At 43.9% G+C, this 22,259-nt stretch overlaps 3 protein-coding genes across 5 annotated transcripts in view; 1 reads left to right on the top strand and 2 right to left on the bottom strand.

Moving 5' to 3' along the window:
- Nucleotides 1-2,522: 2,522 nt before the first annotated feature.
- On the bottom strand, nucleotides 2,523-8,151 carry UQCRB (ubiquinol-cytochrome c reductase binding protein). The gene is made up of 4 exons (XM_069959875.1): nucleotides 8,057-8,151; nucleotides 4,569-4,640; nucleotides 4,321-4,487; nucleotides 2,523-2,729 (listed from the first exon to the last, which is right to left on the bottom strand). The coding sequence occupies exons 1-4, from the start codon at nucleotides 8,073-8,075 to the stop codon at nucleotides 2,652-2,654; spliced, it is 336 nt and encodes a 111-aa protein (XP_069815976.1). The 5' UTR covers nucleotides 8,076-8,151; the 3' UTR covers nucleotides 2,523-2,651.
- Nucleotides 8,152-9,607: 1,456 nt separating this feature from the next.
- The window catches only part of MTERF3 (mitochondrial transcription termination factor 3), a 28,035-nt gene continuing 15,383 nt past the window's right edge, over nucleotides 9,608-22,259 (bottom strand). For all 3 annotated transcript variants that reach the window (XM_069957315.1, XM_069957317.1, XM_069957316.1), the window contains exons 5-8: nucleotides 14,241-14,388; nucleotides 12,243-12,314; nucleotides 10,076-10,237; nucleotides 9,608-9,914 (exon numbers count right to left, since the gene is read on the bottom strand). In XM_069957315.1, coding sequence (XP_069813416.1) covers nucleotides 9,720-9,914; nucleotides 10,076-10,237; nucleotides 12,243-12,314; nucleotides 14,241-14,388 — 577 coding nt within the window. In that variant the 3' untranslated portion in view covers nucleotides 9,608-9,719. The remainder of the gene's footprint in view (nucleotides 9,915-10,075; nucleotides 10,238-12,242; nucleotides 12,315-14,240; nucleotides 14,389-22,259) is intronic.
- Nucleotides 14,240-22,259, top strand: part of PTDSS1 (phosphatidylserine synthase 1) — a 46,182-nt gene continuing 38,162 nt past the window's right edge. The window contains exon 1 of the mRNA XM_069957314.1: nucleotides 14,240-14,378. The gene's annotated coding sequence lies outside the window, so the exon portion shown is untranslated. The remainder of the gene's footprint in view (nucleotides 14,379-22,259) is intronic.

The following is a 22,259-nucleotide window of genomic DNA, read 5'->3' on the forward strand; positions in this document are numbered from 1 at the left end:
GTGATGCAAAGTTAGGGCACAAATACTATTGTTTGGCATGGGCTTAAAGTTTAAAAGTATTTTTTTAGGACAATAACTGCATCACCAGCCGAACGGACCCCAGGACAGATCTTGGATTAAAAGCAGCCATCTGAAGGTAGAAGTGGTTTGGGGGGTCAGATTGTGGGTACAGAGTCACTTTAAAGGGGTTGTCCAGCGAAAATCTTTTTCTTTCAAATCAACTGATATCAGAAAGTTATAAAGATTTGTAATTTACTTCTATTAAAAAAATCTCAAGTCTTCCCATACTTATCAGCTGCTGTATGTCCTGCAGGAAATGTTATTTTATTTTCAGTCTGACACAGTGCTCTCTGCTGACATCTCTGTCCAAGACAGGAACTGTGTCTCGGTTTTCTATGAATTCCCATAGAAAATCTCTCCTGCTCTGGACAGTTCCTGTCTCGGCCAGAGATGTCAGCAGAGAGCGCAGTGTCAGACTGAAAATAAAACATTTTCTGCATGACATACAGCAGCTGATAAGTATGGGAAGACTTGAGATTTTTTAATAGAAGTAAATTACAAATCTATATAACTTTCTGATATCAGTTGATTTGAAAGAAAAGATTTTTGCTGGACTACCCCTTTAAAGGGGTACTCTAGACTTTTTTTTTTAAATCAACTGATATTAGAATGTTAAGAGTACAAACCCACACACCATATACGCAGCAGATACGCAACAAATACGCAGCAGATTAGATGGTTTAGATTTGATGCTGTGTTCGCAGCAGTAAATACGCTGCGTATACGGTGTGTGGGTTTATACCCTTATACAGATTTGTAAATTACTTCCAGCGAGGCCGTAGTACCATATGCATAGGGTGTTTATACCATGTGCATAGGCCCGTCGCTTGAACTGAAAGAAAATGGAAGTCACATAAATTAAACATAACATCTTACCAGGGTGCTACGGCGAAAATGATTTGTCATTGACTTCTAGTTAAAAAATCTCATACCTTCTACTACTTATCAGCTGCTGTATGTCCTGCAGGAAGTGGTGTATTCTTTTCAGTGGGACACAGTGTTCTCTGCTGACATCTATATCAGAGACAGGAAATGTCCAGAGCAGTTTCTCCTCTCCTTCTCTGGACAGTTTCTCTGCTGCCACCTCTGTCCATGACAGGAACTGTTCAGAGGAAAAGCTATTCCCATTTGGTGACCAAGGACAGGAGACAAGTCTGTTGGAGCAGTGTAATGTTTCCACGTAAAGGCCTTTGCATGGTGTTACCCACATGGTCTCTAGATCAACTTCTATTGATGCATCTCAAAAGCAGGACTCACTGCTGAAGAGGCCAGACCTCCATAGCATGGTCCAGTGCCATCTTGCCTTGCACCATGGAAGCCTTAGGGCCCTATTCCACCAGACGATTATCGTTCAGATTATTGTTAAATCGTTTGAATCTAAACGATAATCGTTCGGTTGAAATGCAGTTAACGATTAACGACCAAACGAGAAATCGTTGATCGCTTTATAAGACCTGGACCTATTTTTATCGTTGCTCGTTTGTAATTGAATAAGACGTCGTTCACAATAGATACGAACGCAATAGCGAATAAATAGCGAAGAAGAAACGATCGCAATTACGATCATAAGTAACGATTATCGTTCCATGGAAATGAGTGAACGTTTTCAGGTCTTTCGCAATAGCGGTCGTTTGAGATCATTAACGATTATGCAAACGATAATCGTCCGGTGGAATAGGGCCCTTAGAGAATGCTGGTGTGAGGTGAGGTGAGTGGAACACCTGTAGCTGGACATCTGGCTTATACCCCAGTGTTGTGCAAGCACCTTCTGATGGTGCGTGTAGACAATCCTTGATGCCCTAGGCTTGGTATGGGACGTCCAGTTTCCCTCACAGTACAGAATGGATTAGTACGCACCATTCTCCTAATCTGATGAGCCATCCCTGCAGAGGTTATCCTCTGCACCTCTTACCGTCATTCCAGGTCATTGCTGCTCTTCCCTACACTGGGACACGCACTGGGCAACACACTGAGCATGGCGGGATTCCGACGATCTTGCTCAGTGTGAACAGGCCCTGAACAAGTAAACAGGTCCATAGGGTACACTATACCAGTGCTTCTCATTTCCAGTCCTCATGGCCCACCAACAGGTCATGTATTGGAGGATTTCCTTAGTATTTCACAAGTTATATAATGATACTAATCAGGTATCATTCTTCGTATGGGATAGCCTCAAAACATGACCTGGAGGACTGGAATTGCACTATACTGAAAAGTGGTCGATGACTGAAGCCAGATTGTAAATGGCCGACCACCTTACCATGTGACAGGGTCCATCTGCAGAGCAGCAAAGCATTTACAAGGCTGCAGTACAGATCTGTGGCAGTAAAAATCCTGCTCCTTTTACTAAAGCTCAATGATAAAGGCCAGCAGGGGTTCCATATTCCCAACAGAGGGCTACACTATATCCCAATAAACAGATCACAACTACAGGGATTCAGCAACTAAACATGCAGAAAGGATGACTGAAGAGGTTTCTTTATTGGCTCCTTATTAGTAGCGGGATGAGCGGGGGCGATCAGAGAGTTCAATCCACCATTGTGAACACATGTGATAAATATTACAAAAATCTGCAGCCTGTGAAGGCCGAATCATTTCTTGCTCCATTCTTCCCGCTCTTTCCTCTCACGGATCACTTCTTTCAGGTATGGCTCCAGATAGGCGACGTCCTAAAGAAACAAAGTGTAAAATAGTAAATACCAACAACATATTCTTGATAGACAACATGTCAAGAGTTTTGATTAGTCCGAAGTGTTCAGACCCGTGCAGACTGTGAGAACAAGCCGGTAGAAGACTGCATTCAGTGCGGTCCTCTCCTGGCTCTGTGTGATCAGTTGGGCTCCAACTGACAGTCTATGCAAGTCTATGGAGCCCGACTGATTTCACCGACAGAGCAGGGAGTATGTCCTGCAGGAAGTGGTGTATTCTTTCCAGTCTGACACACTGCTCTCTACTGCCACCTCTGTCCATGTAAGGAACTGTCCAGAGCAGGAAAGGATTTCTATGGGAATTGGCTACTGCTCTGGACAGTTCCAGACAAGGACAGAGGTGGCAGCAGGGAGCACTGTCTCAGACTGGAAAGAATACACCACTTCCTGCAGGACATGCAGCAGCTGATAAGTACCAGAAAACTTGAGTTGTTTTGTTTTTTTTAAATTGAAGTAAATTACAAATCTATACGTATTTTTCAAATCAGTTGATTTGAAAGAAAAATATTTTCGGTAGAGTGCCCCTTTAAGATGGATTATTTTATTCTTAAAAACACCCATCTGAGGAAAAAAAGGATTTAAGTCGTACACTAAAGCCATACAGGAATAATACTGCAGAATGAATAAATGGTGTCTACTCCACAGTAGAGGTGATATACGATCGCTGAGGGATCTTGGGGCTCCCACTGATAACTATGACGAGGGTCCAGAGCCCTTTTCTCAGTGTAAAACAGAGAGGAAGAGTCTGAACACAGCAGTGGTTAAGCATCCTTACTAAATTCCAACAGTGTGTGACAATAGCCTTTGTGTTCTCAATCCACTTCTGGTTTTGGTTGCAAAATACTGAGCAAAAATACTGTGTGGGAACATAGTGTGGGAATAAAACTACCACCCACCATAGGGATCAGTTATGCCATTGGGAGTCTAGGATGACAACTGTGTAAAAAACAGCCTAGAATATATGTAATTTTATTATATATACACACACACACATACACACACTGTATATATATAATATGTCCAGAGTCGGTGCTGTGTAAACCAATATATAAGTAGCTGAAAACCACGTCAAATCCCTACCAAAGTTCCCATAATTCAAAACTGCTGCAAGACCGGACACCTATGTTGTGTATATCGCGGACTGAATCTAAATTAACACTAAAGGCCTTATTCCACTCAACGATTATCGGCTATATTCGGCCATTACGGACGATAATCGTCCCGTGGAATAGAAGGCAACGATCAGGCGACAACGTTCATGTCGGCTGATCGTTGTGTCGTTTGTCTTTCAAACATGTTTAAAGACAAACGACCAGGACGGCCGTCGCTCCACAGAATAGGAGTGGCAGCAGCAGACCGCTGCTATCCTTTATGGGCTGCCCGGATGATCTAGCGATCACCCGGGCAGCCCATCCCCCCCTCCGCAGCCTCTCCTGCACTTGCAACGGCAGCAAGCGGGGAACGAGGAGCAAACGAGTGCTGATAGCGCTTGTTTGCTCCTCACTGTCGGTCCGTGGAATAGGGGCTTTAGATGCCAACATCTTCACCACACCTCTTCGTATTTTGTCCATTGTTCCTTAGGGAGGATGGTCTTCTTCATATCCAAGTCAATGGCTCTCTTGATCCGGAATATTCTGTCATCATAAACCTTGGGTGGCAGCCTCTTTATGGCCTCTTGTACGTCGGGGTTTTCGTATCTTGTATCATCGCGCATTAAACCTATGAGATAAACCATTGTTAGGATAACACTCTCTCTGCCTTCTAGCAATATGCAGAGTGTATAGCCTGACCTCACCTTACCTAGTTTGTTGAATCCAGCCAGGCCGTAGTACCACCTGCACAGGGTGTCCATAAAACGGCCCGACGCTTGAACTGAAAGAAAATAAAAGGTATATAAATTAAAAACAACTTCTCTGGGGCAGGCACAATCACTGATCAGTGGGCATCTTAAAATGGACCTGTCCTAAACGTTTAACCTTCCTAGAGACATGTCAAAAGTTTTCATCGGTTCAGACCTGAACCGATCAGGAGGGGGCCGTGCTGCAGTGGGTCTGCTCCCCGCTCTGTGTCACATGACATCAGTCAGGCTCTATAGAGTTACACTGCCAATTCTGCAGAGACAGAACCCTGCCAATTGGAGAGGTGACACTGTGTATACACACTGTAAATTCCCAACAAACAGGTATTACAGTGACAAACACTTAAAGGGGGTAGTTCACCAAAAATGTTTTTCTTTCAAATCAACTGGTGCAGGAAGTGGTGTATTCTTTCCAGTCTAACACAATGCTCTCTGCTGCCACCTTTGTCCATGTCAGGAACTGTCCAGAGCAGTAGCAAAACCACATACAAAAACCTCTCCTGCTCCCAGAGTGGAAACAATATCACTTCCTGCAGGACATACAGCAGCTAATAAGTAATGGAAGACTTGAGATTTTTTTAAAGGAGAAGTCCGGCCAAAATTAATTTTTGATATGTTGTTACTTATGAAAAGTTATACAAATTTCTAATGTACATTAATTATGGGAAATGCACATATACTGCTATTTCCCTTAATTTAGTAGATCAGGAAGTGTTAGAAATATCTCTGAAGAAGTGACGTCACGACCCAGGGTGTAATTCCTATGGGGTGTCCAGCAGGGGGCGCTCTCTATATAGAAGTCTATGGGACTTTATTGTTTCTATGGGTTTCTATGTAATGTAATGTAATGTAGTGTACAGTGCTTTATTGAATGAATACATCTATGGAATACTTTGGGGAGCAAGTGTCCTTGCTCCCCAAAGTATTGCATAAATGTATTCATTCAATACATTCGGATATCACAGCAAGCCCGCCGATCTGCCGCATTTCCGCCGCATTCCCGCCGATCCGCCACACGCTGATCCGCCGCATTCCCGCCGATCCGGACCATATACATTGAACTACAGCTCCCATCATCTGCTTATAGTATGAACAGGTGATGGGAGCTGTAGTTGGGTAATGGATATGACATGCCGCCGGGCGCAGGGGGGAGCCGCTCAGTACACAGGAGCGCTCCTCCTCCTCCTTCCGGGATAACTTCCGCCTATACCAATGCTGACTCCCTGCCTGGCCGCCGCTCTCCGCTCACATATACCGGCTCCCGGCATCAGCGCGGACACCAGGATGCATCGGGAGCCGGTATGTATGGGGGGGGAGAGCGGAGAGCGGCGGCCAGGCAGGGAGTCAGCATTGGTATAGGCGGAAGTTATCACGGAAGGAGGAGGAGGAGGGGGGAGCGCTCCTGTGTACTGAGCGGCTCCCCCCTGCGCCCGGCGGCATGTCATATCCATTACCCAACTACAGCTCCCATCACCTGTTCATACTAGAAGCAGATGATGGGAGCTGTAGTTCAATGTATATGGTCCGGATCGGCGGGAATGCGGCGGATCAGCGTGTGGCGGATCGGCGGGAATGCGGCGGATCGGCGGGCTTACTGTGTATTGAATGTATTGAACGAATACATTTATGCAATACTTTGGGGAGCAAGGACACTTGCTCCCCAAAGTATTCCATAGATGTATTCATTCAATAAAGCACTGTACACTACATTACATTACATAGAAACCCATAGAAACAATAAAGTCCCATAGACTTCTATATAGAGAGCGCCCCCTGCTGGACACTCCATAGGAATTACACCCTGGGTCGTGACGTCACTTCTTCAGAGATATTTCTAACACTTCCTGATCTACTAAATTAAGGGAAATAGCCCTATATGTGCATTTCCCATAATTAATGTACATTAGAAATTTGTATAACTTTTCATAAGTAACAACATATCAAAAATTAATTTTGGCCGGACTTCTCCTTTAATAGAATTTTTTTTTTTTTTGCCCAGGCTGAAGCACTGAGGACGGGCCGTCCCACCCCCAGTGGGAAGAAACCCCAGCCCCTCCATGACGTGACTCCATTAGAATCAATGGAACGCTATCATAGAGGGGCTAGGGTTTCTTCCCACTAAGGGTGGGTCGGCCCGCCTCCAGGGCTTCAGCCTGGGCCTGGTGGTACAGTCACTTTAAAGGGGTAGTGCGGCGGTAAACATTTATTCACAAAATAACACACATTACAAAGTTATACAATTTTGTAATGTGTGTTATGTATGTGAATGGCCCCCTTCCCTATGTTCCCCCCACCCCAGGAAGTGTGGTGCATTATACTCACCACATTACTGACGACCCCCGTCCTCCATCTTGTGACAATGACGTCGTCTTCGTGAGGCTGGCCGAACCGCTCCATCCGCCCCTCATGCCGGCCCTCCTATGCCGCGTCATCAGCTGCAATTGGCTGAGCACAGTTATGCTCATCCAATCGCGGTTGAGCAGCTGATGATGCGGCATAGGGCGGCCGGCATGAGGGGCGGATGGAGCGGTTCGGCCAGCCTCACGAAGACGACGTCATTGTCACAAGATGGAGGACGGGGGTCATCAGTAATGTGGTGAGTATAATGCACCACACTTCCTGGGGTGGGGGGAACATAGGGAAGGGGGCCATTCACATACATAACACACATTACAAAATTGTATAACTTTGTAATGTGTGTTATTTTGTGAATAAATGTTTACCGCCGCACTACCCCTTTAAGTCAACCAAAATACTCATCACTGGGTGTCCTACTGATGGGACCCCCAACATTTTACAAAATTAAGGTATCCCCATAGCAAGGTTTATAAGGGGCTCCAGCACCAACACAACCAACTCTCTGAAGGTCAAACACCCTCTCCAGTCAATTTGCTGTATACTATTGATATAACAAACAGGAGGTCCCGTTTAAAGGGGCAGTCCCATCTCAGCATGTGAATGTTGGATACCATGGTGACTGAGGGGGCTCTAACCAATCTATAGACTGGAGGATACACTCATGGCTCCATCCGCTGTATATGGGGTCTCAGGGCTTGGATCATTGGGGGTCACAGTTGTATTTCACCTTTAGCCCCCGCAGCCAATCACAGAACGAGTTTCAATGTATAAAAGCAGAATATGATTTGAAAGCTGAGTGCTGATTGGTTGCCATAGACCACAACCACTGTCTATTCACTGACCCCCACTATATACCCGGGCCACTATAGACGTCCAGGCTGGAGGCTGTATGGGAGCTGCGGGTCACCTGGAGGACACAGCGCATGTCTCCTCCTTTGTTATACGCTGTATATGGAGCCGCACAGTAACAACACCCGGATACAGCACAGCCCTCACGGGGCCAGCACTGACATCCAGCATCTCCTGTCAGCCGAACACCGCTCCATTACACGACACAGTCACTCGTCCTTACCCGGTGCCCTCGCCGCCATCTTGGTAAGACCTGAGACAGATCTCTGTGACGCAGTTATCAGGGCGACGTCACGTGCAGCGTAAGGGCGGAAGTTGTGCGTCAAGTACTGGCAATGACCGTCACGTGATCGAGTCTTTTTAGCGCATGCTCTATGTGCTGACCCTGGATTCCTCTGTGATGCAGCTCGTTAGCAAAACTCTCTCAGTAATTTAGTGAAGGGATGGGCAACCTCTGACCCTTACTACTACTACTACTACTACTACTACTACTACTACTACTACTACTACTACTATTCCCATCCCTAAATGAGTTGTCTCCAACCAGGGGCTCTCCATCTATTGTGAAACTACAACTTCTATTAGAGTCAGGGCATGCTGGGAGTTGTAGTTTCACAACATATGGGGAGTCCCAGGAGGACAGCGACTATTGATTTCAATGCCACCAATAGGCTCCTCTGACCAGGTGCACACTACAAGGCTTTGGCCATGACTGTGATATTGTAATGTGGGGATCACTGTGTTTGGCCCCTGAGGTCACCGTATGGGGTCACATTGTAACCCACAAGTGACCGCTACCTGATAGTAACGAGAAATACATCTTGAATACAGCAATAAAAAAAAACACTGGGAATTTTTATTGCTGGATTGTGAGCATAAGATGAATGTTAGCCTAATCCTCAGTATGTGAACATGGCCCTAACCCCCAGGACAAACCATAATCCAGATGGCTGCATAAGGCCTGATGAAAATAAATGCGCAATCTATCCAAAGAAAAAAAAAGTAAGGTTGCTAATCGAGCCATGTAAAGGCTCTGTAAACCAGCAGCGATCACAAGGGATCTGGAGCCCATCAGGTCATGTACAAGGACCATGGACAATATTGACATAACTTTTGATATGTTGCTGCCCATGGTGAGACCAATAGTTCATTCTGTACTTGTTATTATCCGCTTCCCCTTCCGCCAGTTCTGAACTGTTGCTTTCTGCTGATGTGTGTGAGCTTTTCTCCCTATCTCCCCCTCCTCCCGGAGGTCATTGAAAAAAATCTAATGAAGTACTCACTCAAGAGGCTCCATTGATACATTGCCCCCTATAAATGTACAAAATAGCTGAAGCTGTCTGTATGTGTTATGGCTGCAGCAGGCTGTGTGTGTGTATGCTATGGCTGCAGCAGGCTGTGTGTGTGTGTGTGTGTGTTATGGCATGGCTGCAGCAGGCTATGTGTGTGTGTGTTATGGCTGCAGCAGGCTGTGTGTGTTTGTGTATGCTATGGCTGCAGCAGGCTCTGTGTGTGTGTGCGCACTCTGACTGCAGCAGGCTGTGCGTGCTAAATAAGTGTAATAAATAACTCTCCTGGTATATGACTGGCCCTTTATAAAGGAGCTGGAGTCGGAGTCGGCCCTGATAAAATTCAGGAGTCGGAGCTGTGGCTTACCGACTCCACAGCCCTGTGTGTAATAGTGTGTGTATATATATATATATATATATATATATATATATATATATATATATATAATAAAATCCCTCTTCACAAAATCCTGTAGAACCCGATGTCATATTTGATCATTTATTTTATACCAGCATATAATAATCACATAATCTCATATAAACACATATAAAAACTATACAGTATAACCATAAGAATATTGAGTGATTTGTGCGTCTTCACAAGTTCTTCTGGAATTGCTCAAAGTCTTGTATAGAAGTCTTGGCAATTTCTTCACAGAAGACCTGATCAGGCAAGGACACCAGCTTTTCTAAGGAGACATAGTTGGGCTGTGCTGGGTTATAGATCGCTCTTCCCAGAAACATAAGAAATTCATGTCGTTCCTTTATTTTCAAAAGGCTGGAATTAAAAACCTGAAAAAATAAAATAAAATCAATGCTGGTTATGTAAAATAATAATAATAATAATAATAATAATAAATGCATGGAGCCGACTTTTACTCCCAGGGCTCTCTGCAACCCCTCCGCCCCATGTGACACAGGCAAACCTATAAGCATGTGATGTGAACCGCTACCTGTGGGAAGTGAGTGATGATGTGGTGAGGGATCCCCATCGTATTGTGCACATAATCAAAGGTCTCTGTAAGTTTCTTCTTGTTACCAATCAACATCTTGGGAACAACGAGCGCAATGTGTTGTATTTCATTTTTCTTAAATCCAAATTCTATTTCGAATACCTATAGGATAAAAAAAAGCATCTATAATAGAAAAGGCCCAAAGGTATTTACAGCAGCTTCCTATATAAAAATGCAATGAAGCTAAAAAGAAAAGCACATCTGCGGCAAGGAAAAAGGGCTGTCGCTTATGGATGCTAATAAGCAATTGTCTTGAAGGGGTATTCCTGCACTCTCCTGGGGCAGGTGTTAACAGCCCCTTCCCCTTCCCTGCAAAGTGGCTGCTGTACAGATCACAGAGCATGCTCACCATACTCTCCCATAGAGAAATAGTAATAGCAGCAGCGACAGCAATAGAACCAGCAGCAGCAGACCGCAACCATCTCCTATAGGCTCCCCGGACAATCGTTCTTGCCCCAAATGCCCGCCCAACCCCTCACCCCCTGCTCTTACCCGCTCGCTGTCAAGCAAGCAAGCACTGATCTGACAGGTTGGTGTTCCCTTGCTCCACCACATCGTCCGCTGTTATAGGGGCTTTAGAGAGGCTGAAACATACCCACCTAAACCTCAGACACTGCGCACATGACCCATGTCTCTCTATATTTACTATTCTGGACACAAGAAGAGTTGTGTATGTGGGGAAAGCATGAACCTCTGTCTCCCTTTCTGGAATTTTAGGGGTTGTCAAGAAGTAGAAAACATGGCTGCTTTCTGCCATGAAACAGCACCACTCCTGTCCTCAGTTTGGGTGTGGGGTTTTGCAGCTCAGTTCCATTAAAGTGAATGGAGCTGAACTGTAATACTATAGACAACCTGAGAAAATGGATGGCGCTGTGTTTGATGAGAGATTATCACCGAAATGGCTCATGTGTTAAAAAAACAAATAAACCAAAAACACACACACACCACACTGACCATGATGAAAATAATTTGCTGGCACCAACTCAGAAATCTTGATTTCTTTACAGATCACATATTTTCCACCTACACACACATAAATATATTATACACACACACATACAGTGGTGCCTTGGATTACGAGCATAATTCGTTCCGGGACCGTGCTTGTAATCCAAATCCACTCTTAAACCAAAGCAAATTTTCCCATAGGAAATCATAGAAATGTAGACAATTGGTTCCACACCCCAAAAATAATGTTTTTACATTCTGAATATCAGGTAAGCCAAATGAAACAGACATTTAGAAACTGTTGAATATGTCATATTATAAGTTACTGTAGAGTATAGCTATCAGAATGTGGTTTATTATGTATAGTATGGTATAGTATAGTATGAAAAACAGCCACAGTTGGTAGATACAGGATGGAACTGCAGATCCCCATAATGCAGTACATTACAATACAAGAGGCTAGAATAAAGAAGCAGGGCTGCTGTCAGAGGTCTGTGTGGTCACATGACAGGAATAAAGAAGGGGTGTGTGTTAGGACTGACAGAGACTGCAGGGAGCAGGAAGGAATGAGCAGGGCAGATGTGGGCACATACATGCAGCGCTCTCTGTCCGGGGAGAGAGAGGTTACAGCTGTGCAGGACTGCTCCGTGCTCAGTCACTCCTAACAGCCCCTCCCCTCTCCATAGCCACATAATGGAGACAGAAATCCGGCTTCATCTGATGTGAGGGGGGAGGCTGGGAGATTGCTTTTTCAGTACAGAAGGAAACTCTTTTAGTACATAAAACCTATTACAGAGTTTCTTAGAATCGCTTGTACTGTTGATATTTAATGTTTTCAGAAAAATGGCCCTGAAATGACAGTTACGCTTTAAACCAAAGCAATGCTCTTAAACCAAATCACAATTTTGAAAAACTGTGAGCTCTTAAACCAAAACGCTCTTAAACCAAGTTACTCTTAAACCAAGGTACCACTGTATATATATACACACACACACACACACACACACAACATATACATATATATATATATATATATATATATATATATATACACACACACACACATATATACACACACACAAAAAAGGGAAACTCGTCGGCTCATACAGGAAAAAAAAAAGAGAAGCAGAAAAAAAGAAGTGAAAGCCGCCTCCACTACCTTCAGATTCTCCTTTATAGGTTCGAGGCTGCCAGTTACCATCTTGGGAAGACGTGTCACCAATTCTCGAGTCTGCAGAAAAAGGTAACAAAAAAATTAAAAAAAAATCTAAGTTGTGAATAATGACCTCTATATAGCCATAAACTGTAAGACCTGGCGTCTTTGTAATAAATGTTCATTATTTTCCATTTATATATCTTTGTATAGATTTTCCTATTCTCTTTTATACTGTAGGTGACCATAGCCATATACTGTGCGGGTAACAATAAATCTCCTGTTACCCCTCGGCTCTCTGCTGTTGACGGATCTTATAATATTATTCTATTCCGATTATTTCTCTCCTAGGATGCGAACATACATATTGTTGAATTAACAGACCTCAAGAGATCGAGAACTATAGATCCATCAACAGCAGTTGGCTGATGGTTTGAAAGAAGAGACCGGGTAATGGTTCTATACTGTAAAAATGTTAAGTAATAAGCGACAGATAAAGAGATCATACAGATCTATTACTGCAGGGGTAGGGATCCCTGGCTCTCCAGCTATTGCAAAACTACAACTCCCATCATGCCTGGACAGCCAAAGCTTTATCTTTGGGTACTATTACACGGAACGATTATCGTTCTGTGTAATAAAGACAACGATCAGCCGATGATCGTTGTCATCAGCTGATCGTTGATATAGGTTCTGACCTATAATTGTCGGGCGCCGACCGTGCACCGCTACATGTAATAGCGGTGCACAGCCGGCGACTGACGATATACATTTTCTGTCCAGGTTGCAGGGCTCCTCTTCCTCTGTACTTCTCCCCGGGTCTCGCGCGCTCCAGCTTCAGAGTGGCCTGTCAGCTGACAGGCCACTCAGCCAATCACTGGCCTGGACCGCCGCAGCCAGTGATTGGCTGAGTGGCCTGTCAGCTGACAGGCCACTCTGAAACTGGAGCGCGCGAGACCTGGGGAGAAGCACAGAGGAAGAGGAGCCCTGCAACCTGGACAGGTAATGTATAACGTTTAAGCAAGGGCTGCAAGGACATCGGTAACGATGTCCCTGCAGCCCTTGTTAAAAGATTATCGGGACCTGTAATAGGCCCAGTAAACGAGCGCCGATCTAGCAGATCAGAGCTCATTTACATTTATTATCGGGCCCCCATCGGGCCGTACCCTTAGTCTGTCCAGGCATGATGGGAGTTGTAGTTTTGCAACAACCGGAGAGCCAAGGTTTCCTACCCTGTATTACTGCTATGCTATTATGTATTGATGTAAAGAAAATGGTCATTAAACCAAAAAGTTGTATGTTAACCCCATGGGGACTGGGAGAATTTTAGCTTTGCACAGACAGCTTCTAATGCGAACATGTATTATAGACATCAGGGGAGGCTCAGTAGCACTCGCCATATGTAACTGTGCAGGGACCAGGACTTAAAGGGTTATTCTCATCTCAGCTAACACAGTTATACTTGTAGGGCTTGTTAATTTAAAGGGGAACTATCAGCAGGTCGAATCAAACCTGCTGATATGTCCCGAATGTGCAGGAGGCGCTGAGGATGAAGGTATGTGTCTTACCTACATCCTCGGTGTTGTTCCTGTGCAGTTAAGGCCCTAACTGCTTATAACAGCAGCTATTACACCAAGAGATTGTCAGCCATTACGGCCAATAATCGTCCGAATACGGCCTTTAGTCGCTCACTCTTGCTCCGGCAAGTTTGCTAAATGAATGTATTTGCAAAAACATATAACTTGATGAGTCCTATGAGTCGGGATGGGCATATCCCTTTAATAACATTTTATATTATAAAGTTGTATAACAAAAGGTATAATGAAAATATCCCTTTAACATTATGGCTCCTGGTCTAATAATTACACGCAGACACTATAATGGTGGATTATTTCTCTCGGTCTCCAGGCATTGCTCTAGGTGGTGCTATGCACCAAAGTGTATGACATAGTACACATAGGAAAAGCAAACAGCACGAGTATGTGCAGCCAGCAGGCTCTTTACCTTCTCACCGCTCAGTCCCAGTTGTTTCTGGAGGAAGCCCAGCCGGTTGTCCAGCCTTTCCACGGAGAAGTTGAGTAAATATGGGGCGCGGGAGACAATTCTTGCAATCGCATGCCTGCTGAATTTTTTCGAGCTCAGGTAAGCGACCCTACAACAAGAGAAGCACAGCCGTCACCTGGTGAACTCGACAGGTGCGAGGAGGTGTCTGCTACTAACATGAGTGGGACATAGCCTTGATGAAGGCGTCTTACTTCTAAAGATATATATATATATATATATATATATATATATATATATATATATATATATACACACACACACACACGCACACTGCAGAAAGCAAACACATATGAATGAAAGTGGAGGGAAGTGATTATCAGGATACACTACCCCGTATTGTTCCATGTGCACATTGCTGTTTAAAGGGCCACTTCCCCTTTTTTGCAAAACCCAAAAAAGTTTTTATATGTTGATAGGATGTGAGACACTTCACTGGTCGCTGTATAATGTGCTGCTCTCAACTCCATGGTGTCAGCCAAGAAGAAGAGACCTGTAGTCCAGTACTGGAGGCCACATGTTCATGTGCTTCTCTGTGTGACTCCTGCATGTACCCGGGCATAGTAGTAACAGTGGCTAAAAGTAAGGCTGGGTTATCACGTGTATTACATGGTCGCAAATCTGTGTTTATGTTATGACATATACTATACTACTACTACTACACACCGCACATCTCCTGCCTTATCCATCATGTACTATACTGTACTACTACTACACACCGCACATCTCCTGCCTTATCCATCATGTACTATACTATACTACTACTACACACCGCATATCTCCTGCCTTATCCATCATGTACTATACTATACTACTACTACTACTACTACTACTACACACCACACATCTCCTGCCTTATCCATCATGTACTATACTGTACTACTACTACACACCACACATCTCCTGCCTTATCCATCATGTACTATACTATACTACTACACACCACACATCTACTGCCTTATCCATCATGTACTATACTGTACTACTACTACACACCACACATCTCCTGCCTTATCCATCATGTCCTATACTGTACTACTACTACCCCTACACACCGCACATCTACTGCCTTATCCATCATGTACTATACTGTACTACTACTACACACCGCACATCTCCTGCCTTATCCATCATGTCCTATACTGTACTACTACTACTACTACTACTACACACCGCACATCTCCTGCCTTATCCATCATGTACTATACTGTACTACTACTACTCCCCCTACACACCGCACATCTCCTGCCTTATCCATCATGTACTATACTGTACTACTACTACTCCCCCTACACACCGCATATCTCCTGCCTTATCCATCATGTACTATACTATACTACTACTACACACCGCACATCTCCTGCCTTATCCATCATGTACTATACTGTACTACTACTACACACCGCATATCTCCTGCCTTATCCATCATGTACTATACTATACTACTACTACACACCGCACATCTCCTGCCTTATCCATCATGTACTATACTGTACTACTACTACACACCGCACATCTCCTGCCTTATCCATCATGTACTATACTATACTACTACTACACACCGCACATCTCCTGCCTTATCCATCATGTACTATACTATACTACTACTACACACCGCACATCTCCTGCCTTATCCATCATGTCCTATACTGTACTACTACTACACACCGCACATCTCCTGCCTTATCCATCATGTCCTATACTGTACTACTACTACACACCACACATGTCCTGCCTTATCCATCATGTCCTATACTGTACTACTACACACCACACATCTCCTGTTTTATCCATCATGTCCTATACTGTACTACTATTACTACTACACACCGCACATCTCCTGCCTTATCCATCATGTCCTATACTGTACTACTACTACACACCGCACATCTCCTGCCTTATCCATCATGTCCTATACTGTACTACTACACACCGCACATCTCCTGCCTTATCCATCATGTCCTATACTGTACTACTATTACTACTACACACCGCACATCTCCTGCCTTATCCATCATGTACTATACTGTACTACTACTACACACCACACATCTCCTGCCTTATCCATCATGTACTATACTGTACTACTACTACACACCGCACATCTCCTGCCTTATCCATCATGTCCTATACTGTACTACTACTACTACACACCGCACATCTCCTGCCTTATCCATCATGTACTATACTGTACTACTACTACTACTACTACTACACACCGCACATCTCCTGCCTTATCCATCATGTACTATACTGTACTACTACTACTACACAGCCGCACATCTCCTGCCTTATCCATCATGTCCTATACTGTACTACTACTACTACTACACACCGCACATCTCCTGCCTTATCCATCATGTCCTATACTGTACTACTACTACACACCACACATGTCCTGCCTTATCCATCATGTCCTATACTGTACTACTACTACACACCGTACATCTCCTGTCTTATCCATCATGTCCTATACTGTACTACTACTACACACCGCACATGTCCTGCCTTATCCATCATGTCCTATACTGTACTACTACTACACACCGCACATCTCCTGCCTTATCCATCATGTCCTATACTGTACTACTACTACTACTACTACTACACACCGCACATCTCCTGCCTTATCCATCATGTACTATACTGTACTACTACACACTGCACATCTCCTGCCCTATCTATCATGTACTATACTGTACTACTACTACACACCGCACATCTCCTGCCTTATCCATCATGTATTATACTATACTACTACTACCCCTATACACCGCACATCTACTGCCTTATCCATCATGTATTATACTGTACTACTACTACACACTGCACATCTCCTGCCTTATCCATCATGTACTATACTGTACTACTACTACACACCGCACATCTCCTGCCTTATCCATCATGTCCTATACTGTACTACTACTACACACCGTACATCTCCTGCCTTATCCATCATGTCCTATACTGTACTACTACTACTACACACCGCACATCTACTGCCTTATCCATCATGTATTATACTGTACTACTACTACACACTGCACATCTCCTGCCTTATCCATCATGTACTATACTGTACTACTACTACACACCGCACATCTCCTGCCTTATCCATCATGTCCTATACTGTACTACTACTACACACCGTACATCTCCTGCCTTATCCATCATGTCCTATACTGTACTACTACTACACACCGTACATCTCCTGTCTTATCCATCATGTCCTATACTATACTATACTACTACTACACACCGCACATCTCCTGCCTTATCCATCATGTCCTATACTGTACTACTACTACACACCGTACATCTCCTGCCTTATCCATCATGTCCTATACTGTACTACTACTACACACCGTACATCTCCTGCCTTATCCATCATGTCCTATACTATACTATACTACTACTACACACCGCACATCTCCTGCCTTATCCATCATGTCCTATACTGTACTACTACTACACACCGTACATCTCCTGCCTTATCCATCATGTCCTATACTGTACTACTACTACACACCGCACATCTCCTGCCTTATCCATCATGTCCTATACTGTACTACTACTACACACCGCACATGTCCTGCCCTATCCATCATGTACTATACTGTACTACTACTACACACCGCACATCTCCTGCCTTATCCATCATGTACTATACTGTACTACTACTACTACTACACACCGCACATCTCCTGCCTTATCCATCATGTACTATACTGTACTACTACTACTACTACACACCGCACATCTCCTGCCTTATCCATCATGTACTCTACTGTACTACTACTACACACCGCACACCTCCTGCCTTATCCATCATGTACTATACTATACTACTACACACCGCACATCTCCTGCCCTATCCATCATGTACTATACTGTACTACTACTACACACCACACATCTCCTGCCTTATCCATCATGTACTATACTGTACTACTACTACACACCGCACATCTCCTGCCCTATCCATCATGTACTATACTATACTACTACTACTACTACTACTACTACTACACACCACACATCTCCTGCCTTATCCATCATGTACTATACTGTACTACTACTACTACTACACACCGCACATCTCCTGCCTTATCCATCATGTACTATACTGTACTACTACTACACACCACACATGTCCTGCCTTATCCATCATGTCCTATACTGTACTACTACTACACACCGCACATCTCCTGCCTTATCCATCATGTACTATACTGTACTACTACTACACACCGCACATCTCCTGCCCTATCCATCATGTACTATACTGTACTACTACTACACACCGCACATCTCCTGCCTTATCCATCATGTACTATACTGTACTACTACTACACACCGCACATCTCCTGCCCTATCCATCATGTACTATACTATACTACTACTACTACTACTACTACTACACACCACACATCTCCTGCCTTATCCATCATGTACTATACTGTACTACTACTACTACTACACACCGCACATCTCCTGCCTTATCCATCATGTACTATACTATACTACTACTACACACCGCACATCTCCTGCCTTATCCATCATGTCCTATACTGTACTACTACTACACACCGCACATCTCCTGCCTTATCCATCATGTCCTATACTGTACTACTACTACACACCACACATGTCCTGCCTTATCCATCATGTCCTATACTGTACTACTACTACACACCGTACATCTCCTGCCTTATCCATCATGTCCTATACTGTACTACTACACACCACACATCTCCTGTTTTATCCATCATGTCCTATACTGTACTACTATTACTACTACACACCGCACATCTCCTGCCTTATCCATCATGTCCTATACTGTACTACTACTACACACCGCACATCTCCTGCCTTATCCATCATGTCCTATACTGTACTACTACACACCGCACATCTCCTGCCTTATCCATCATGTCCTATACTGTACTACTATTACTACTACACACCGCACATCTCCTGCCTTATCCATCATGTACTATACTGTACTACTACTACACACCACACATCTCCTGCCTTATCCATCATGTACTATACTGTACTACTACTACACACCGCACATCTCCTGCCTTATCCATCATGTCCTATACTGTACTACTACTACTACACACCGCACATCTCCTGCCTTATCCATCATGTACTATACTGTACTACTACTACTACTACTACTACACACCGCACATCTCCTGCCTTATCCATCATGTACTATACTGTACTACTACTACTACACAGCCGCACATCTCCTGCCTTATCCATCATGTCCTATACTGTACTACTACTACTACTACACACCGCACATCTCCTGCCTTATCCATCATGTCCTATACTGTACTACTACTACACACCACACATGTCCTGCCTTATCCATCATGTCCTATACTGTACTACTACTACACACCGTACATCTCCTGTCTTATCCATCATGTCCTATACTGTACTACTACTACACACCGCACATGTCCTGCCTTATCCATCATGTCCTATACTGTACTACTACTACACACCGCACATCTTCTGCCTTATCCATCATGTCCTATACTGTACTACTACTACTACTACTACTACACACCGCACATCTCCTGCCTTATCCATCATGTACTATACTGTACTACTACACACTGCACATCTCCTGCCCTATCTATCATGTACTATACTGTACTACTACTACCCCTATACACCGCACATCTACTGCCTTATCCATCATGTATTATACTGTACTACTACTACACACTGCACATCTCCTGCCTTATCCATCATGTACTATACTGTACTACTACTACACACCGCACATCTCCTGCCTTATCCATCATGTCCTATACTGTACTACTACTACACACCGTACATCTCCTGCCTTATCCATCATGTCCTATACTGTACTACTACTACTACACACCGCACATCTACTGCCTTATCCATCATGTATTATACTGTACTACTACTACACACTGCACATCTCCTGCCTTATCCATCATGTACTATACTGTACTACTACTACACACCGCACATCTCCTGTCTTATCCATCATGTCCTATACTATACTATACTACTACTACACACCGCACATCTCCTGCCTTATCCATCATGTCCTATACTGTACTACTACTACACACCGTACATCTCCTGCCTTATCCATCATGTCCTATACTGTACTACTACTACACACCGTACATCTCCTGCCTTATCCATCATGTCCTATACTATACTATACTACTACTACACACCGCACATCTCCTGCCTTATCCATCATGTCCTATACTGTACTACTACTACACACCGTACATCTCCTGCCTTATCCATCATGTCCTATACTGTACTACTACTACACACCGCACATCTCCTGCCTTATCCATCATGTCCTATACTGTACTACTACTACACACCGCACATGTCCTGCCCTATCCATCATGTACTATACTGTACTACTACTACACACCGCACATCTCCTGCCTTATCCATCATGTACTATACTGTACTACTACTACTACTACACACCGCACATCTCCTGCCTTATCCATCATGTACTCTACTGTACTACTACTACACACCACACATGTCCTGCCTTATCCATCATGTACTATACTGTACTACTACTACACACCGCACATCTCCTGCCTTATCCATCATGTACTATACTATACTACTACACACCGCACATCTCCTGCCCTATCCATCATGTACTATACTGTACTACTACTACACACCACACATCTCCTGCCTTATCCATCATGTACTATACTGTACTACTACTACACACCGCACATCTCCTGCCCTATCCATCATGTACTATACTATACTACTACTACTACTACTACTACTACTACTACACACCACACATCTCCTGCCTTATCCATCATGTACTATACTGTACTACTACTACTACTACACACCGCACATCTCCTGCCTTATCCATCATGTACTATACTGTACTACTACTACACACCACACATGTCCTGCCTTATCCATCATGTCCTATACTGTACTACTACTACACACCGCACATCTCCTGCCTTATCCATCATGTACTATACTGTACTACTACTACACACCGCACATCTCCTGCCCTATCATGTACTATACTGTACTACTACTACACACCGCACATCTCCTGCCCTATCCATCATGTACTATACTGTACTACTACTACACACCGCACATCTCCTGCCCTATCCATCATGTACTATACTGTACTACTACTACACACCGCACATCTCCTGCCTTATCCATCATGTACTATACTGTACTACTACTACACACCGCACATCTCCTGCCCTATCCATCATGTACTATACTATACTACTACTACTACTACTACACACCACACATCTCCTGCCTTATCCATCATGTACTATACTGTACTACTACTACTACTACACACCGCACATCTCCTGCCTTATCCATCATGTACTATACTGTACTACTACTACACACCACACATGTCCTGCCTTATCCATCATGTCCTATACTGTACTACTACTACACACCGCACATCTCCTGCCTTATCCATCATGTCCTATACTATACTATACTACTACTACACACCGCACATCTCCTGCCTTATCCATCATGTCCTATACTGTACTACTACTACACACCGTACATCTCCTGCCTTATCCATCATGTCCTATACTGTACTACTACTACACACCGCACATCTCCTGCCTTATCCATCATGTACTATACTGTACTACTACTACACACCACACATCTCCTGCCTTATCCATCATGTACTATACTGTACTACTACTACACACCGCACATCTCCTGCCCTATCCATCATGTACTATACTGTACTACTACTACACACCGCACATCTCCTGCCCTATCCATCATGTACTATACTGTACTACTACTACACACCGCACATCTCCTGCCTTATCCATCATGTACTATACTGTACTACTACTACACACCGCACATCTCCTGCCCTATCCATCATGTACTATA

The sequence above is a fragment of the Dendropsophus ebraccatus genome, chromosome 2 (assembly GCF_027789765.1).
Source record: "Dendropsophus ebraccatus isolate aDenEbr1 chromosome 2, aDenEbr1.pat, whole genome shotgun sequence".
Classification (NCBI taxonomy): Eukaryota; Metazoa; Chordata; class Amphibia; order Anura; family Hylidae; genus Dendropsophus; species Dendropsophus ebraccatus.

What these genes read in the sequence shown, in the direction of transcription:
- UQCRB (XM_069959875.1), bottom strand. An exon ending in GGCTGGATTCAACAAACTAG is followed by an intron (nt 4,488 to 4,568) that starts GTAAGGTGAGGT and finishes TTTATCTCATAG; the next exon opens with GTTTAATGCGCGATGATACA. An exon ending in AATGGACAAAATACGAAGAG is followed by an intron (nt 2,730 to 4,320) that starts GTGTGGTGAAGA and finishes TTGTTTCTTTAG; the next exon opens with GACGTCGCCTATCTGGAGCC.